At 42.1% G+C, this 20527-nt stretch overlaps 2 protein-coding genes across 7 annotated transcripts in view; one reads left to right on the plus strand and one right to left on the minus strand.

The window, feature by feature from the left end:
• Positions 1-435: 435 nt before the first annotated feature.
• si:dkeyp-72h1.1 (protein LBH) lies at positions 436-9450 on the minus strand. 2 transcript variants are annotated; one of them, XM_027025116.3, is made up of 4 exons: positions 9212-9450; positions 4276-4372; positions 2315-2493; positions 436-2074 (listed from the first exon to the last, which is right to left on the minus strand). In XM_027025116.3, exons 2-4 carry the CDS (start codon positions 4351-4353, stop codon positions 2071-2073), a joined length of 261 nt encoding a protein of 86 aa, XP_026880917.1. In that variant the 5' UTR covers positions 4354-4372; positions 9212-9450; the 3' UTR covers positions 436-2070. The 2 variants fall into 2 exon arrangements, with proteins under 2 accessions (XP_026880917.1, XP_026880916.1); XM_027025115.3 differs by having other exon boundaries at positions 2328-2493; positions 9212-9445.
• Positions 9451-13816: 4366 nt separating this feature from the next.
• Positions 13817-20527, plus strand: part of cdc42bpb (CDC42 binding protein kinase beta (DMPK-like)) — a 42296-nt gene continuing 35585 nt past the window's right edge. For 3 of the 5 annotated variants that reach the window (XM_035524208.2, XM_081717287.1, XM_081717286.1), the window contains exon 1: positions 13818-14593. In XM_035524208.2, the coding sequence (XP_035380101.1) occupies positions 14419-14593 (175 nt within the window). In that variant the 5' untranslated portion in view covers positions 13818-14418. Of the gene's footprint in view, positions 14594-20527 lie in introns of all 5 variants that reach the window. The other 2 variants (XR_014124483.1, XM_035524207.2) reach the window with 2 other exon arrangements.

A 20527-nucleotide genomic window follows, 5' to 3' on the forward strand; every position in this document is an offset into this window, starting at 1 on the left:
AACCTACTGCGCTCACACAAGTGGTGGCCGGTCATCCCAAAAGGTTGCTTTGCTGGAACTCTTACGGGATTGTGCTTTCAGTCCTGCAAGGGGATGAAACAACTCCGAAACAAAGTAGCTAAGCCTAAAATAAAACATTTTAGACCAAATTCTTCATTATTTAGGAAGTTTTTAAATAGTACACAGTATCTCTGATTGGGGATAATTTAAGATTCAGCCAGCATCACTAGGGGGCGAGGGCAGCCATTTTGGCTCCGACTGGGAGAGCTGCCAGACTATAGCCAGGAAGTGCAGGGCAGCTGCTGTGAGCTGGAGCCAGAATCACAGCTTGGGTCAACACCACCTTCCAGCGACAGCCCCCATCAGCCCCCATCAGCCCCCACCAGCCCCTACCAGCGAACACCTGACGTCTGTCCACAGAAAGGCACCGAGATGTCTTAGCACATGTGCCTTTAATATGTTTTCAGAGCAGGCTAGAAAGCACCTCAGTAGAAAGGATCATCAGTGCTATCATATTCCAAACATCTAGTCAAGGTGCTGCATTTCTGAAACAGATTTTTACATCAGCAGGATTATTGGACAGATTATATTTAACTAGTACAGTTCAGAGATGGCATATGTGATTTCACAATAATGTTGTCAATTTGAATTTTTTATGCATGCGTGCAACAAAAAAAAGAAGAAGAAAAAAAGAAAAAGAAAACCAGAACAAACTAAGACGAAACAAACAAAAAGAAAAACTAAACAAATAAAAAAACAATAGTCATCTTTAAATGAGCTATAATGCATGCAATAATTAACCACAGACATCTCTGTGGCTGTAGACAGTAGTCAACCACAGACATCTCTGTGGCTGTAGACAGTAGTCAACCACAGACATCTCTGTGGCTGTAGACAGTAGTCAACCACAGACATCTCTGTGGCTGTAGACTGTAGTCAACCACAGACATCTCTGTGGCTGTAGACAGTAGTCAACCACAGACATCTCTGTGGCTGTAGACAGTAGTCAACAACAGATATCTCTGTGGCTGTAGACTGTAGTCAACCACAGACATCTCTGTGGCTGTAGACAGTAGTCAACCACAGACATCTCTGTGGCTGTAGACAGTAGTCAACCACAGACATCTCTGTGGCTGTAGACAGTAGTCAACCACAGATATCTCTGTGGCTGTAGACAGTAGTCAACCACAGACATCTCTGTGGCTGTAGACAGTAGTCAACCACAGACATCTCTGTGGCTGTAGACAGTAGTCAACCACAGACATCTCTGTGGCTGTAGACAGCTACTCTGACAATGGACCTGAAACACAATGCAAGGCAGCAGGAAAAGCAGTACTACACAGAATAAAATTATGCTAATGTCAAGCAGTGCGTGCAAATGTGTCTAAAGAACAAACAAAAGAGATGGTCAAGTAATATATCTCATACTGTGTTATAGTTGGTTTAGAACGAACAGAAGTCTCAAAAACACACTGTAAAATATAATCCACTGTACATATTGATAGTAATCTATATTTGTGTAGCACTATTGCAGAAATATATCAACATTATTTGAAAACCAACTTCAAGTGTGAGATGGCCATACAGAGGTTATGCTTTATGTATTACACATCAAATCATAAGGTATGTAGCTATGTGCATGATAGCTGAACAGAGTCAAATATTTAAGACTTTGGTCCAAGGCAAATAAATATATAGGCTACCTCAATGTCAATACATCGTTTAAAAACCAGGCACAAATGAACTCTAATGATATCATTATAGATGAATCGTAATGTTCTGGAAAAGGATGTACAACTCAATAACAGTAGCTGGCTACCACTAGAGTTTGGCACATGAGTTATTTCGGCAATGTCTCTCAGGCCTCAGCTCCCCCTACTGGATTGGAGGTCTATTGACGGGTGGGTGGCTCTAGTGCGGGTGTTGCTGTAGTCAGACTAACTGTAGGAGTCTCCTGCTTGCTCTTTTCCACTATGAAGACTTTCACAGTATTAGACTGATTTGCTGCCAGCTACTCCCCATCAGTTTGCTGTCACTCTGTCAGCCTCTTCTTCCACTGCTGTTGGCTCCTCACCTGAAACACATTTTTGTTTCCGTTCTCTGTAAATGATTGCACATTTACAAGAAGTGCCTCACCATTCCCTTCCATGCCTGGATGTTCCAGATAACTGTCAGGGCAATTATCCTTATGTCATTCTCTTTTTCAGCATGCTTACAGCTTGTACATCTTCATATGCTGTCAGGTGTTTTGGACTCTTGAAACCAAGCAGACCTCATTGTGCCATTCTACTCTAGAAAGCAGAAGCATGCTCACTGGAGGCTCGAACCTGCTTTCTGGGTCTGGGGGTCTCTGGTCTCATCAGTAGGGCTCAGGTCATCCGGAGGCCACCGTAGCTCGCCACTCTCCACCTCTCCACCCTCGGTCGGCTCCACCACGATGGATGGCAGACGCTTGGATAGCTTGGGGTAGCGCTCATGTGAGTCGGGGAAAACCTGCAACGTAGAAATAAGTGGGCTCGCTTGTTTCACGGAGCTATTCTTGACTTGTGGCTTGTTCCCATACATGCAGGTTGAGTAGAGTCAAATCCATATTTCACCAAAATACTCGCTTAGATTATCGAGGTCTTAAAGTGGCAGGCGTACAAACACTGCTTAAAGCTCTCAACGCCAATTAACAGACTTAAGGCGGCCGCAATCCACATCCTGCCCTGAAGAGTTCAGCTTTAAATATCTATGTATGTCCATTATGGCCAATCAAGAAGGCTGTTGCCGGGGCAATCGCTTGGGATAGGAATAAACACATGTTTACAGACAGCTCCCCGTGGTGTGCTACTCCAAAGGCTCTATTAAGAGCTGCAGGATAGGACTCTCAAAATGAGACGCCTGGCATTCAGCTCACACCATGCATAAGTTCCACTGCCACGCCACCACCTTGTTTGGCATTCAGGCGATTGAGAAGTAACTTGTGTCATGTTTGAATATACCTAAAGTACACTAGTGGAGTTATGGAGAAGGGGAAAGAGAGACAGAGGAACAGGGTGGAAGGCAGGAAAAGGCTCAAGAAGGTCTTCAGACATCTTGATAAGCCTTAGGGGACAGGTAAGAGTAGTATTCAGATCCTACAACACAGAGTCCTCCCTGTTGGCTGTCGGAACAGAGGGAAGACAAGGAATGTCTATTCAGCCCCTGTGTTCTGCCAGTGATCATCCACGCCACATTCACAAGCAAGGTAATGACGATCATTTCCTAAAACGACTGTGACCTTTCAGGCTCTGCCGAGCTCGAGGGAGGAATCTGAATTCATCTGGCCTTTATGAGCGAGCACATCTCATTTTGGGCCAGTGAGATCTAAATGAAATTGACAGCAGTCAGGCTGAAGTGATGCGGCTGCAGTGTGAATAGAGGCTGTAGATAGACAGCACTGCTGGAAGATTTACAGCTGTCAGCTTTTCGTGGGAGTGCTATAGGAGCCTGAGAAGTGAAGAGAAAAGAGGCAGTGAAGATACCTCACAGCTCCCAGCGCATGCTCTGTGTCTGTGTGTGTGAATGTGTGTTTGTGTGTGTAGCATGACAGTATGTCTCAGCTGTGAGAGATACACTGAATTCTATAGTTAGAATGCAGTAAGTGTGGCTGAGTGTGTGTGATAATGAGGATGTCACGGAACGCTCGCCTCTCACGAGTCACGTGGTTCGGCCCGCCACGTGTAGTGGGAGGATATTTGTTTGTGGCCACGCCTGCACACACCTGCACCTCGTCTTGTCTTTAAGTATATAAACCCGTGTCAAAGCGTGCAGTGTGTTGGTCATTGTCAGTGTAGCGTGATGAGGTTATGGTTAGTCTCGTCGTTGTTAAATGTATTCGTGTTCATGTTCATCGTTCATGTTACATGTGAGTGCCGCAACGTTGTGTGTAATAAACGTTCGTCCTGCTTCAGGCCCTTCGGTACTCGGGCAGCTCCGTTACAGATGAGCAGCCTAAGAATCAATAAAAACTACAAATGAATGTTATAGAAATGTAATAAAGAATAAATAGCATATACAAATAAAGGATTCTAAAAACCATAAAGTTTCAAGGTATTTTATCATAATGTCAAATGCATTCAAAGCCCAACATTTATTAAAAAAGGTACATGTATGGACAATAAAAGTAATGAGTTACATCCCAATCTGCACACCTCTTAGTGAAGTGGAGCCATGTATTAGGAGTAAGTGTGTGTTTATGTGTAGACAAGAAGAATCACATTATTATAAATAGACAGTAAAGGCACAGTGCACCTTAAAAGAAATGTCCTGGTCTCCGGACGCACTGTAGTCGCCCACTGCTGACTCACGGGTGTTCATCACCTCTGTCATAGCGTCCTGCACCTAGTGTCTACAAAAAGAGATGACGACATGAGTTCCACTTCCTCGCCAGTGTCGAGTCATTAATGTCAGTGTGTAACACAAGCCATGCATCCATGCTCTCATTTGCTTATGAATATGGCCACATCCCGATTCAGCCTGGCCACCTGTACAAGCCACAGACGGCTTATACAGGTACGGCTAAAAAGATCCCTCCCCATTTCCACATCCATCAAACCAAACAGGTCTTGGCATGGTTCATTTGGTTGATGTATATTCAAATCAGCTCATTGACCAAACAGGAGTGGAATTACATTTACACAATATCAAGGCTGTTGACAGCTACAGAATCCAAAACTTGTCCACGATTATTATTTTGAGACCTACTAAGTGGTTTTGTCTGAACCACACCACAGAAGGAGATATTTTGATCTCAGTATGAGAAATCAGAGCAAATAATGAGGGCAGTTTGAGTTGTGGATATCATCCCTGATCTTTCTGGGGAACATTTAAAAACCCCAATTTCTTTAAAAGTAACTGCAATGGTCTGTTTTCCTGATCCCAGACTATTTTAATGCAATTGCAGAGCTACATATGGAAGCATGCCCTTTGTATAGATTCCACTACTAGCACCAATGTTTACTGCAGGATTTAAATTTTCTGACACTTAAAGTAGAGCCCCAGAGATATCAAACAAGCCTACTGAGCTTTAGATATTTCTGTTTCTATCTACATTCTAGCAGTCTTTGCCTCACTGGCTGTTCACTGATCACTGAATAAGATGCATCTTTGTGCCAGCATGAACCTTCTAGCTGATGCTGATATACACATCACACCAGCGCCTTACACTCCGAAGAACTAGTCGTGATTTCAACCACATATAATGTTAAGGTTACTGAATAATTGACAATGATCGTTGTCTAATTTTGTGGCATCCACCCCTGGTGTAGCAGCGAGTGGACCGGAAAGTGGTGGAAAGAGATGCGGCAGCAAGGATTCCCAGAATTCCATGTGCCTGTCTACAGACTTTATATATTTAAATCCAATTTTTAAAGTTTGCTGTCAAATAGATGGATTTGGTATATATGTTTGGTTTGGTCTCTTCGTACCCTTTGTTAGTTTAATTAACGTTTAGAAATGTCTTCCGTCTGTGTGTCATATTGATCATCTGGTTAACCTCCCCCATTTCTCCCAGTTAAGAAGTCCTTTCTTCTGTTCTTATTATACCTGTTAATAAAAGAGTGTTTCTACTGAAATAAATGCTATTTTCTGGTCCTTCTTCATTGCCAACACTTCAATACGCCTAAAGAGCAGTTACTGAATAGTAGGCCTGGAGTTTAAGAATTAATGGCTTTAAATGTGTTTGCTGTAAACACCTTTAGATCACCCTTTGCCTCTCATTCACTACTGGTAAAAATGGTCATTCTATATGCGATGCACAAGCTTTCCAAAAGATTATGCTATTATTGGTCCAGAGATCCCTAGTGACTGTCCCTAGACATCAGACCAATAAAAACTATTTAATTTAATGCAACTGTCAGCCAATACCAGTGTGTGAATACCAGATACCAGCTAATACCAGATGCCCAGCAATGACGTTAGCATCATACTGGTCACATATCAGTGATATGTATGCAAGTGTGTAACGAAGACTGGGTTCCTTAGAGCAAATCGTGTCCCATGAACAGAGACGGAGCTGCTCATAGCTTGTAGGACCTCTGCTAATACAGGGCATAGTAAAAGAGCCCAAAGTAACAAATTAATGAACATCTTTTTTAAAAACAGGTTTTTATTGAGAATGACAGTTATAGATGTCAATCATAATTGACTATTGACTATTGTTCACTATTTAGTACAACAAGCCAAATGAAATGCTGACATTAGACCATAGGAACACTTCATTAACTGATCTGTGACAATACAGAATGCACATAAATTAATCTGGACTTCTATCAGTGTAGTTGGGTTTGACAAATTATTTGGAGCTATATTTTCCCTTTTCTTCTTACAATACACAATTTCTTATTACAATACACCATAAATGGAAAGTGTGGGAAAATGAACTGACTCAGGCTGGAAATATCCAATACATAATCTAGACTCAGTGTAGGGAGGCACTTCATTCACTGTCGTGGGACAGATCATTTCCTGTCAGTCTGAAACCTCTTCTTCCTTAGGTGAGGAAGCCTGACCCTGGTAAGACAGGGCTTCTGAGTCAGTTTTACATTTAAACAAATGTAAAGACATTGGTTAAATAGATCCTTTATTTTTGCATTTAATAATAATAATAAAATGAACAGTAATCTAGATTTTGCTGTGATAAGTCAAAAGACAACTGGCTATCTTATGGTCACTATAGTATGCATGTTTCATGACTATGGTGACCTAATCTCTGTTCTAAACAAGAGCAGTCTCAACACAGCACATCACTCTCACTGCTGATGTGTTATCGTCTGATCATTTACACGGATGACATCAGTCTCTCTCAGGCCGAGACTAAGATAAGGTGGCGATGGGGCTGCCATAAGCATGGCGCAGGCTTTGATGTGCTGATCTTATAAGCTCATGGCTTACTAGGTAACAGGTAAAACAATGGCATACCTTACCAGATAAGTTCCACTTTAATAGATTTTCTTTTGAGAAACCCATATTGTCCTCAAGGAGCAGCTAATCCTGGCTTTATCTTCTACAATACGGGTGTCAGTGTGGCTCAGATCACTCCCAGAGAGAGTGATACCGGGGGTGAATTGTGGGAGGGGTACCGTGAGTGGGTAGATAAAAGAGAGAAGTAAAAGAGCAGTAATATAAAGCAAAGGAGATTAAAGGCTGGTAGGAAAGGCTGCCTCCTACGACTTTAAGGTGGCTGGGATATTTCCATGAAACAAAGCTAAAACACCACAGTAAATAGCACAACTAGCCATAGTGATATATACAGAAAAAACTAAAACTTTTTTTTTTTTTTTTAAACCAAACGCACTATTCAAACTGATCGCTGCCATGGCCACAGAACCTGACCGGCAGAAAGACGGAGGGGCTGAGCTGTTTGTGCTGTCTCTGTGGCTTGAGAATGGACTAATTATTCATGCTTGTTATCGTGATCACAGCGGCCAGCACAAACGCGGCTCCCTCCATGGCACTGGGGCCCTTGTTAGTATACAAGCCTTTTCACTGGTAAATTTGAGCGGTAGAAACAAAGAGGGCTTAAGTGAGGGATCAAAGGGCCATACATGTGTTCGGTCCTGCTTAGAGGGAGACAAAGGCCCGGTCAAAGGCTTGCCTCCGTGTGCGGCCTCACAAACCATTCGTTTGCTCATCAAAATATTTTCAGAGGGGCAACCCCTAAAGACACTAGATGTGTTAGTTTATCCAGAGACTGCAAAGTGCAAAGTGTAAACTTCTCTGTGTGTGTGTGTGTGTGTGTGTGTGTGTTGCTGTTTAGTGTTAGGCCTAGGTGATTTGACAGTACACTCAAATCTTTTTGCCTACTGCACGTAGCACTGACACTTCTTGGACACTGACCAATGGCATACTTAACAAAAATGAGCCAATAAGACCAATATAAGAGCTTGTAAATAACAACTAGTTTTGTCACACTGTCAAATTAAAACTGCATAATAACATGCAACCGATTAAATGATAAAACCCCATTATACCATTTGTATTCTTCACCAATTATTTAATTTTCCCTGAGGTGTTGCTATGCAGGACTTAATGGTTGGTAGGCAAAAAATAGAGATGGTCCCTGAATAATTGAATGTGGCTGGGTCCAAGGACAGAGTCGCCCCCCCCCCCCCCCCCCCGCCAACCCCAGCTGTATGGAAAATCTTATTCAAATCCAGGGAAATCATGCATCCTGTCCTGACTGGGACCACTGTTGTCATCCGCCCATGGATGACATGGACAGAGTGCCTCAGACATTTCCTTTGTTAACTTCAATAAGGAATATAGGAAAATGGGGCAACTATGATTAAAGAAAACAGAATTACCCAAGGCAATTGTGCCAATACACAAATGGCCCGATGACACAGACAGCAGATAAAAGAAAGGACAAATAGCAACAGGCATGGGCTTAGTAAACAGAAGGAACTTGGGAAAATCTATTCACAGTCCCTGAAAACACAAGCAGCTGGGTGAACCTGGCACTTCATAAGAAAGCTGATCTTTAGAAGCCCGACTGTCATTCTGAGAGATGTACCATGCTTGAAATTTCATGTCAGCGCCTGAGTCTAATATTAGCCCATAATGAATGAGAAATTCAGTCCACGGCACAGTCTTGAAATGAAAGAAAATATAAAAATGTATATATTTGCAATGACATTTGATAGCAGGAATAACGCCGGACGGTGGTGTGAGGCATGCACTTCAACTGTTTGACGGAAACACTAACAGCTGACTGTAGGGCTGTAACGCTGACAATCCTAGTGGATCAGAACCAAATTAAATCTAGAGTACAACGAGTATCTATAATCTTGAGAATGGTTAATCCTTGTCATGATTCATAATTAATTTGTTGTTTGCTCACAACAAAACTCAGTCACTGTCCCAAGACAGTGAAGAATATTGTATGGTAGTATAAAAAATATTTTATCAAAAGACTGGTATAAGATCCCTAGATAGTTTTAGATTTATACTTGCAAGATGGATATTTTAAATTCCTTTATGCAGGCAAAGGTTCTGACAGGGTCTATATAGCCCGTGTAGTGTGTTGAAAAGTAGAAACAGCATATCTAAAAGGAGATAATAGATTAATGACATTATTTTTCAATATAATAAGGTAAATGTTAAAGGTTTTGCAAAAATACTTTTCCTACGCATTCCGTGTCGACAAAGCGCATAGCCTAGCCTGCAGCCAACGTATATATTATCTTACCTGTAAAAAATAAAAGTGTTCCCTTTTCCCGAGCCTACAGCTGTGCGCGGATGCTCTGCCTTCCCGCCGGGTGGATGCTGGAACAGAAAGAATGAGGTTTTTCCAGGCTGTAACGTTTTTCCAGCGTTACATCGGCGCGCACGGCAAACTTGTTAACGAGTGTGATCTGCGCAGTCACCAAGCCACAGGATCACGTCTGTCGGTGAGTGGCGTTTGCGTTTAGCGGATGACTGACAGCGAGACTCATGTGTGCGTGTGTGCTCTATGTTGAGGGGAGGAGAATAAATGACGCTGGACCTGGACATTTATTTCTTTCGTTCTTTCTTTTTCGTTTATTGGAATTTTGAAAACAACATAATAAATGATAAGAGTGAACTGTTAACCATCCGTGCCTAGCTGTACTGCTTTTCTATGAAAGTAATAGAAAGTTTCTTCCACTCCAATGGCACTGCCTTTGATCTGTACTTTTGCAATGTCTTTGACAATCCTCTGTAAAGCAAAATGAGCATAATACTTCATTTAAACGCAGGTTTTCAACGAATTAACACTTCATTCTATTAAACAGCCCATACCCTCTATCCATTGCAAGGGTGGTTTATTCTCAGTCATGCATTTTTAATTAAATGACAAATAAATTCTTAATAAACTGTTATTGATTTTGTAGAGGCTAGCTGGTTGGTAGGTTAGGCTACTGGCTGCACAACTGTTGATCAATCAGACTCTATAACAGCATGACTGAGCAGCTACACCACCAAACCTCTGAATAATGTCTGAGCATGCATTCACTCACACACACACACACACACACACACACACACACACACACACACACACACACACATACACACACACACACACACACACACACACACACACACACACACACACACACACACACACACACACACACAGAAGCATGTATGTGTGTATATATGTGTATATAAGTATGTATTTATGGTGTGTACAATATATACATTCTGGCCTTTCACTTTCTAAGCCTCTTTAGCCAGCAAGTGTACCAAATCAGAAATTTAGTGTGTCGAAATTCATTACAATTATTTGAAAAGACTTGCCATGAACAAATGTAATCTTTTCATTATGAACTTCTGCCCAGGGCCTGTGGAAAGCCAAAGACAGGTAAGGCAAGCCTGTGGCTCTCATACATTCACACAAGCACACTCACATTAAGCCTCTCTCTCTCTCTCTCTCTCTCTCTCTCTCTCTCACACACACACACACACACACACACGCACACACACACTCACAGACAACGCCTCACGTTACATAGTAAGATCACATACAGTGGAAACCAGGGCATAAGGTCAAATGTCAGGGCCTGTGTCATGCTGTCACCATCTCCCATTACCCTAGGCATGGCCTTGATGTCACAGAGAGTAGCTGAGTAAGGAGATGCTTCCATTCACAGAGCCAGCGGTGATGAACACCTCACCTCCCAGGTTGCAAATGGAAAATGGAAAATGTTCAGCTCTTGGCCACTACATATTTTCCAATGTCTCAATCACTGCAAGGGAAGGTGTGTTGACACACATACACCCCTGAGCATGTAAATCTTTAAACACAAGCTGGTAGCGTCATCTGCGTGCAGCAGCTGATGATGCTTGTAATCAGGAGACAGATGGACTCAGAGACATCATCGGGCTAAGATTACATTTTCCAGAGTTGTGTTCCTGAAGAAACCAGGAGCAGCCAGGACTTTTGCGGACCTGGAGGGGTGGATGGCTCCTCCTTTGAAAGAACGCTTTCCAACCACCCTTTCCTCTACTTTCTTAGATTTTTTTTGGATACTATTTGGTTTGTCTATTTCAAGAGTGGAGCTTTGATGTGTGTATATGTGGAGGTGTGGGCAATTTATTTCAGCAATTTCACAGATTCCATTCAACTGGTTTATTTGACTTTGACATCACCTAGTACATCCAATTACCCTTAGTTTTCCACTGAGAAAGTGTCACAGTAAAATTAGACCTTATATTGATAACTATACATTGTTTGATTTATGGCTACAGTCTATAACAACAGAAGTGCTAAATCTGAACTGCTGATTGCCAGGAACGAATGATCCCACAGGAGGCCATCTGAGATGTTTTTCCAGGCCATATTACATTTTAGTGGTCAAGCCCAAATTTGCAAAGGTACACTAACCTATTAATGGCATCAGATGAACCTTACGCCATATTAATGATCCTGCATGATTCCAATATGCATAGCTAAAGCCTGTTCTGTGCTCAGCCCTGCGATCGAACCCACAAGTCTACTGGGAATGGGAGAGATTACCATTATTATGCTGTTAAGATTATTAAGCATTTTGTAAAGGGGTAAAGCAGGTTAATTTTTAAAGCTGATCAGATAACAAAATTCACATGGCCTCAGAAAAGGCATCCTTCCTCACAGGGAAAGAAACACGCAGTTCATGCGATTCCATTTGCACATGTGCTTCTGCCCTTCATCATTTTACATGCTGACCTTTTCCAGTGAAGTGCTTACTTGGCCACTTGGCCAACACTATGACTGCAACGCATATGCAACCAGGTTGCAATAAACCCGTCTGCATTGCTGAAAATGCCCCACCGACTAGTGGTCTCTGGACTGTGCTGTTACAGAAACAGTGCCTTTTTACAGTCAATTTAAATCACACTTGAGTAAAATAGCTGCACTGGAAAACTGAATACCAGGGTGTAGTGCTCCCTCTGGTGCACACACAACACAACACATTATAAAAAGTGCCATGTAGGTTGGGCTTGCTGGCATTTATGAAGTGTGTTGGTGCATGTACACGTGCATGTCAGAAATCAGCAGTGTGCATATCAGCTATTTCATCAGCTATCCTATATGCAAAGTGTCACATGAAAGAAAACAGGCTGTGGTTATACCATACTCTGTGCAAGCACCAGTCAGTCACTCTTGAGGCTCTCCCTCCACATCTCCTGCATGTAGCAGTCGGTTTTGACCCTATTTTATTGTGAAGAGGGGCTCCCTCCTGTGAATTCCTATCACTTGGCAACAGAGATAGTTGAGCTCTGTGCTGATTGGAGGAGAGGCGCAAATGCTAAGGCGTGACACCGGTGGACATAGACTGAGAGTGTGGTGTGCTGCTCATTTCCATCCATACGCTGCTAGTCCTGAAAGCCTGTAAAAAGGGGTGAGGTAAGAAAGGGAAGAAAGCAAGGCAGATCCTGCTGAGTGCTCGCTGGTCTTGTTCATTTTGTCTTCAGTGGGCCACTCTAAACAGGTCAGAATGTCGAAATCTGGCCAACATACTGACATCAAAGATAAGGCAGTAAAGAATAATCCTTTCCGACTCTCGTGAAATGAGAAACCATCCTAGTTATAGAGTATTATGATCAAGCAGTCACTGACACATTTTGCTTAAACCGGTTGTGGAAGCAGTTTCAAAGCAAAAGGCTTAATAATGACCAGTTTCATTTTAAGATAGCCAGTTCTCTGGCCAAGACATGGGACACGGCCTCTTCCGTTATGGTTAAGACGAGTGCCTGTTTTTGTTAAGGGTAGTTTTTTTTCTACACGTTATACATTATTTGTTGTGTTCTGGGTCGACTATAGTATCACTGTGGAAGATAGCTGTGAGATGCTTTTGGTTTGCCTGAGAGCAACAACTGCCCTGTCATCATTTATGTCCTGATGTTTGTCAAATTAAATTTGCTGACTTGTATTTAAAACATGCTCTGCTTCACCAGGGCTGATTTCAATTTGGGATGAACCATTTTCAGCTTGAATCTAAGGCCGTTGGAAGAACCTGGGGATGAAGCAGTGCAAAAGGAACCCAATGAGAAGTTACTAGTTACAATTCCAATCACTAGAGGGCATCATTCTCAAACTTTCTTCTTTGTGACATGGCAACCTTCAAAGGAGAGAAACTAGATGTCTGTTCCCAGAGATAATCCTAGTGAAGTCTGAGATGTATTGTTCTTGATTGTCTCGATGTAGATTGGTCTTGATGTAATTTTACACTGTCTTACAAATATTACAAACTACTTACCATTTCAAACTTTATCACAATTAAAGCATCGATGAAGGTGAACATAGGACTGAGTTGTTACGGGATTGCTTGGGTTGGGACTATAGGCTGTGATGAGGTCAGTGCCTCTCACTGCAGCTGTACAGGATATCTTGCCTCTTCCACAGGAACTAAGCACCAAAATTAGCCAGATTATAGAGTTTGGCCTTGTGCGCTCAACAGTGATATAGGCAGAGACTCATATAATTATGTGCTGTGATTTATTTAATGTTTAGCCTGAGACTATTGACATCAGCCACATTCTTTCCCATCCATTTTATTTTGATATATATATATATATATTAGAGTGGCTGTTACCGGCTATTATTACACGGGTTATGTTGAGACCGGATTCTTAAAATAAAAAATAAAAAAATTATAACAGAATTTTTACAGGGAAAATTTACAGATGTGAGTTCTTATCAATGACCGGAAGGATGATGAAAGAAACGATGAGGTAAAGCGCTCGCCGGCTCCCAGCATGTGTCAATCAAAATGACGTCACGCATCTCTGGCGCTTCCGGTCTGGGTGGGCGGCGCTCCGGTGTCCCGGGTCTGGAGCGCGAGACAAGGCTGGACACGAATGCAGCCATATTCGGCTTCACGGAGCAGCGCGCCGGCCAGGACGAGCTAGCGCAGGGGGTATCTGCCGATTGGAGGGCCACCGCTCCCTAAAATTTTTGTTGGGCATATTTATGTACTTTAATAGTGTTTGGATTGTTTTATCTGTGGCAAAAAAACGATTTTTGGGATATTCGGCTAAAAGAATGGATGTCCGCTCAACCTGAGATTCGACGGGATTAAAAAATCCCGACATTCCCGTTTTTGAAAGTGGAAAGTGCGGATTTTTTTGAGGGGGGGGGGATTAACGTTAGTTCACGCCAATGGAGCCCGCGGGGCCCCGTGTGTGAAAAGTGAAGACATTTTCGCGCAGCAACGGGTCGAGACATTTAAGATAGAGGCTCGTTTGGCAAACCGAACATAATGTCAGGCTTATTTTGCTAGCTAGCTAGCTAGCCGAGTAGCTAGCTGGCGAGTTGGAGTCTGGGGCTTCAGTGCTCCACATCGGCTAGACAGGCAGATAGACAGCGCCGGGCCGCCTTCCCTGCTCGTGTCGGGGAGCTTGTTTATCGGTTAAGGGAGTGGTAGTCGCGCCGCTGACTGAGTGCGAAAAATGTCTGCGAAGGTGCGTCTGAAGAAGTTGGAGCAGCTGCTCCTGGATGGCCATCAGAAGAAGGCAGGCTCGCTCAGTGTGGAGACATTGTTGGATGTCTTGATATGTTTGTACAACGAATGCAGCAGTTCGCCACTGAAACGGGAAAAACATGTGGCAGACTTTTTGGAATGGGGTAAGTTCGCTCATTTGACGATATGTCTGAATCTGGCTATGAACGGGTCCCTTTATATCTATTAGCTAGTCTAGTAGCTAGGAGGGATAAATGGATACAGACACACTATTGAATGTGACTGGCTAGCCAGCCAAACCCCAACCCGTAGCCTGTTTGGTGCCACAAATATTATGTATTATGTCATGTGTTTTAAATCGTCCTGACACTGAAGTTTAAGTTCGTGCACATTTATCTTGGATCTGCTTGCTTCTGTGTTATTACTGAATTAGGCCTCGGAGATTATATTATTGACTTCCTTCGTCCCTAACTGCGTGCATTTTGCTGGTCATAGATTTTAGTCTTCTCGCATGTTTCCACCCATTAGTTCATGAGGAATATGTTTTCAGATTTAGGGGTTTTAATAACCCATGGTCAGTCATTTTAATTCTTGTTCAAGTATGATCAGAATTTCTACTACTTAGACTAAGACCAAGTTTATTTTATAAATAATGTTGCTTAGTGAATAATTAACAGCTCCTGTATAGCTAATGTTTTGCGTCCATGTACCTCCATGTTACGTCGCAATCCCAGAGTCTTATTTTTAACTATTCTGTGTATTAAGCACCATATATGGTAAAAGTTCCTTACTCTTAGTTATTTACCAGTATCTAGTGGAGTTTGCAGCCCAATTCAGATGGACCTAAGGTGAGCAACTAGGTCTCTCTCTCTGGGCTTGTCCACTTCCTTCTGGCTGTGGTCAGCCAATACAGTATCAGGGTTCTGGGCTCTGAATGTTTTGCTGACGTCAGTAATGAGATTACACCCCAGTGTGGCCGCTCATGAACAGAACATCAGTGTCCTTGAGGAGCCCAGGCAGGTGCCACCTTACATCCCGTCTCTCAGAGAGCGCAGAGGGTGTGACTCAATTTCCAAGAGCCAGGAAGGCTGTACGGCCCTCCTTACCCCATTGCTGGGTCATTCACTTCCTGTCTGGGCCCCCGATTGTGGAAAGTTAAGCTAATGGTTGCCTTGGAGAATGCAGTGTGGTTTGCACTTCAGACTAGTCTACCCAACATGGAAGTGCTTGTTCATATGAGAGCTCCTCTATGTTATTCACTCCTGAGTTTTGTTTTTTGGTTTTTTGGTTTCTTTTATACATTTTATAATTACTAGTAATAGTTGTCTTTATTTTTCTCTTTTGGTCCGCACTCGAGAGTAGCTGTAGGAACTGTACCTATTTATCACTGGCTGACATACTGACCAAGCTTTACCTTATTGATAATAGCTGTTAGTTCATCTTTGCTCACTTAGCCATTTTACAAAGTATTTAGAATCTTGGATCAATGAGAAGCACAAGAGTTGGACTATATGTGTGGAATGCTAATGAATGCTGATAAATTTGCATTATAATTTTTAGTTCAGCTGATACATTGTTGCACTGTCTATTCTCTGCTCTTGTGTGATCCATTTGCCAAAGATCGATGGTCAGGCCAATCGTCTATCTGGGCGAACACCGACTCATGTTCTCGCTTACAGGAAGAAGTGGAACTAAGGTCAACAGGAGATGGAGGGTGGTATGCAGGTGTTTATGCCCTAATGACTGCTCGACAGCAGGGCAGTGGTGATTTTAGTAAAGTGGGAAATGAAGCATAACAGCCAGCATTTACACTCAACTGTCAATTTTGTGAACCTTGGTAACACTCACATGGCCTGCTCTCCCAGGGTTGCTTTGTTCTTTTTCTCTCTGTTATGCATTATAACAGCGGACATTTACCGTGCTTATCTGTGTTACCCCTCAGTCGAGGCTTCCAACAGAATGGAAGGTGCATTAGTGGATAAATAAAAATTCCTGATGTGCTTTGCTGATTTTATCTGGCTCATGAATGATTGTCACATTTTTCCATTAAGGTAATTGTGTCTTGTTAATGACACTTGGGGAGTAGACTGGCTGCATGACTCTGCGCTTACAAGAGTTGAAGAGTGCCAGCGAATGTCTCATCTTGCCGACAGTGTTTACATGTAAACAGTGTTAGGCTGCGTTCAGTAAAGGCATGCTGCTGAGCAGGTTATACTTCCCTGTTTAATTCCAACCCAAAGAGGGGGAGTGAGCCACTGAGCGAGGAGTGTGTAGGTTTAGGCAGCAATGCTGCAGCACTCTGGCTGCCATTCGGCCATGGGAGCATTGATGGTGCTGTTTTTCTGTGCCAGTATCTAACATCAAAGAACTGCTAGTGAAGCATGCTGTGCTGCTATAGGGGCTTTGACTAGAGGCTACTCCCCTCCTGAAGCTCTTACCCCTGCTACACTGGCTTTCAGAATGGCCTAGAAAGCATAGCGAAGAGGACAGCAACAATTCCTTGTCCTGGCCAAATTACCTTTTTTTCCTCTGCATTAGTTACCTAATTTCTTGACCTCATTTTGAGGAAATTCCTGCTCATTCTGTCCTGATGATGATGATGGTGATTTGCATTTCCCAAATGTGGGAGATGGTGGCATATTCTTATTGAATTAATCTTTGACTTGATAAAATTAGCATCGGTGTCATGGTGATTTTTTCCTCTTTAGTTTTCATCTTTGAAGCTGACACATGGCCATTATTGTTGGTCACAATGCGCAAAGAGGCAGTAACATCAACTAAGATGAAAAGATGTGTGAAAAGCATATGAATCATGTAACATATGTAGGCTAGAGTCGAGCCAGTATGAGATTTTTGCATGCCATGAAGATGCAGTTCTTATCGATGAGAAAATGCCTAATTATACCGATAAAATCATTATTGCTCTGGAAATTCCCACCGAGAGCTGCTGTATCTCCCAAGATACTGCAGTAGCATATTTTTGTGGCAGTGATGTGGCCTTTAATCATAATCCTGCAGTCTTTCTGTTAGAAGACCTGTGCATAATTTAAGTGTCAGCTTTCAAGGCTGACACATGCTATTTTATAGGCTTTGTAGAGGTAATTTTTTCTTTAATAATAGTTTAATGTTCCTACCACTCTCATTAATGTGAATCACCTGTGGTGAGTTAGTTGTAAACAGTTTTGCAACTTGCTTTTCTCAGAATGTTCCTTTGTGCAAGTTGAAACTCCATGACATTTTGCATAAACCCATGGCACAAAACAGCAAGATCTGCAATTATTTGCTGATTAGTCAGACCAATAGATGATCCACTGTTTTAGCTGGCTAATTTTATCTTCATTTTCTTGCAGACCTTCTAATAGTTCTCATGATGGTTCAGAGGAAATAACTGCTGTCATGCAACCTAAAATTACACCTCTCTGGTGGCTTTTAATGTAATTGCATCATATTTGCACAAATGTTTGCTTGAATGTTAAGCCTTCTTGATGTGGAGCTTAATCTAATAGAGCTACAGTTAAAAGCTTGGTGTAGTTTTCTGCATTTAGTTTTGTTTGACAAAGCACGTGTTGCCTAATTTTAGTATCTATAATGCTTCACAGTCTCTGGAGAGGAATGTACAGTTTTGTATATAATAAGGCATGATGAAATCCTTGTCATTTGAACAGCTACACTAAACACACAAGGCCCTCTTAAGTGACATTACACTTTGCTGTTAGAAACTTTAATTAATCCAGTCCTTGAATGACAGAGTATAACTGCCTATGCTTCAAAAGATGAACTGCAACGTCTGTGACTCCTATTAGACTGGAAATGTCTGGTATGTTCTTCACCATGGGTGCTTTTTCAGCCTGAGATTTCCCATCTGCTTCAATAACCCTGTGGGTTTATTGCGCAAGTTTACCCTTGTCTAGTTTGCAGACCAGCCTGAATCATCATAGACCTTCTTTTTACAAGTGTTTGCTAGTATATTTTAACTTGCATTCTTCATTTCACTGACTGTGTTCAATACATGGATCTTCTAAAGTACATGAGTGTAACCAAAAAAATTGTATTGGTTTGAAACGAGTGAAGTAAGGCATCCTAATGTAACATTTAAGCTGCAACAGAGTGATTTTATCTACCTGGGTGGTTCACACAAGCAGAGCCTTTGTGTTGGAAATGCTGTGCTATCTATTAGCCCACATTCTTTTTATTTAATGACTGTCAAAAGATTTGTGAGTGACGGACATCCAGGTTAGCTACTGCTAAGTGTCATGTTGTGCTTTTAAACCAGTTCTGGGAAAGTAAAATATTGGCTATTCTTAATAAGAAAATGTAATGTAAAAAAAAAAAAAACCACATTAGAAGGTTTTCAGTGTTTTGAAAGCAATATCACGATCGCCTTTTAATTATTTAATCAAAATGACAGTTTGGCAGATAGCACATTTGACTGTTTTGGCGCATGCATTAATAATACTCTTTGAGTGAATGAGTCTTTCTTAGCCATTTATAAAGGCAGCCAGCACTACTGAGCATCTAGTTCTAAACTGAGCATAGCTTTACCCTTGTAGAAATACAGAGCTAATGCAAAGACAATGCCCTGAAAGGGTGACAGTCTTGCTTGGGCTTGGATCAAATGTGCCAGCATGAACTTAAGGCTTAGAAAAAAATGTCAAATATGACATTATTCGCCAAACTGTTGGTGTTTTCCTTAAAGGTACTGAAAATGGGAAGTCAGGACAGGGCTTGTCAGGAATGCCTTTCAAAATAAATGGTGCTTACTCCAGCCCAGATTCCTGCTTCTGCACAGCCGAGGCACAAGAGACACTGGTGTAGGGCTCTGTGATATATGTTCTCTGCTAGCCTCTTTAGAAAGGATAGTTCTGGGAGCGTATTCCTGTAAAGTTGCAGTCCCTCAGAAATTGAAGTCACCTGACTTGGAGCAGTGGCAGAAACGAAGAAAATTCCTTTCATTCCTGAAAATATCCTCCCCCAACACAAGGCATGTGGAGGCGCTCTCCCCTTCCCCCTCCTTCCTCTGCTCCGCCTGTAGGCGCTGGCCTGCAGGCGTGACACAGATTAGTTGTCCGGCTTCTACTACGCTTCTCTTGGAGTGCCAGGTCCACACGGCCTAGACCTACCACATGGAGTGTTTCTTAACATACCTTGATGGACTGGTTACTAAATGTTTTAGTAATATGCTGTATAGAGACACTAAATTTACCCTTTGGGATATGTAGTTTTTCCCATCCAAAGGCACAAAGTATTGTGGAACTTAACTGTTTTTCTTAGAAGTGTTTCAAGGCTATGATTGGTGGAAGGTACAGGGAGGGCATAGGTTTTGCCTCTTCAAGCCCATTCTAGTGTGCATATTTCAATCTTTCAGGCCTGTACAGGCTCAATTGAATGTGCTTTCTGATCCCTAAGAGTTTTGACGCTCATGGTAGTCACAGAGTGGTTTTTGTCTCCTTATTATGGGTTTTGCACGCCCTATAAAAACTTGTTGTGCGATTAGCATGAACTTGTATGCTTATTATAGATATCTTATTGGATATTTTGTATGTCTTATTTAGATCCATGCATATCATTTGCCTCTGAATATTGTTTATAGTTTTTCATGTGAGATCATTAAGAGAGACAATAATGTGATTTTATGGTTGCGTTTTTGCATCTTAAAAATCTTTCTTGCTTAGGCCTTGCCATAAATTCCTGCCATTTGAGTGGAGCATTGGGGATATAAGCACGACTGAGGAACGAAAGCAGCACAGGCCATGACCTTGACACAAGCTGTGTTCTCCATTGAGAAATGTCACTGACCCCTTCATGCCTTTGGTGATTGTTCTCATTGGCCTGTGTGGTGGGCCACAGCAGATGTTTTCCTGGGCTGTCTGTGAGGGCTCCTTTTTTCCATTATACTGCTACAGGATGAAGGGATGGTGGTAGGAAGAGTAGTCCAGCTACTCTGTAACGTCTAGTAAAGGGTACGGTTTTTATAGGATCTGAAGAAAGGCAGCAGTTAAGTGTCAATTTTTCACTGTACAAATACATATAATTCTGTACTATATGTACTATGTTTAGACCTGAAAACGACTATAAAGCCATTACATTGCTTTTAAACA

The sequence above is a fragment of the Electrophorus electricus genome, chromosome 7, assembly GCF_041902795.1.
Source record: "Electrophorus electricus isolate QZ-2024a chromosome 7, ASM4190279v1, whole genome shotgun sequence".
NCBI lineage: Eukaryota > Metazoa > Chordata > Actinopteri > Gymnotiformes > Gymnotidae > Electrophorus > Electrophorus electricus.

Excerpts from the sequence above, each read along its gene's own strand:
- si:dkeyp-72h1.1 (XM_027025115.3), bottom strand. The coding sequence starts at position 4,353 with ATGACAGAGGTGATGAACACCCGTGAGTCAGCAGTGGGCGACTACAGT. Across the intron at positions 2,494-4,275 it reads ACCAGGACATTTCTTTTAAG|GTTTTCCCCGACTCACATGA; the intron begins GTGCACTGTGCC and ends TCTACGTTGCAG. Across the intron at positions 2,075-2,327 it reads CCCCCAGACCCAGAAAGCAG|GTGAGGAGCCAACAGCAGTG; the intron begins GTTCGAGCCTCC and ends AATGTGTTTCAG.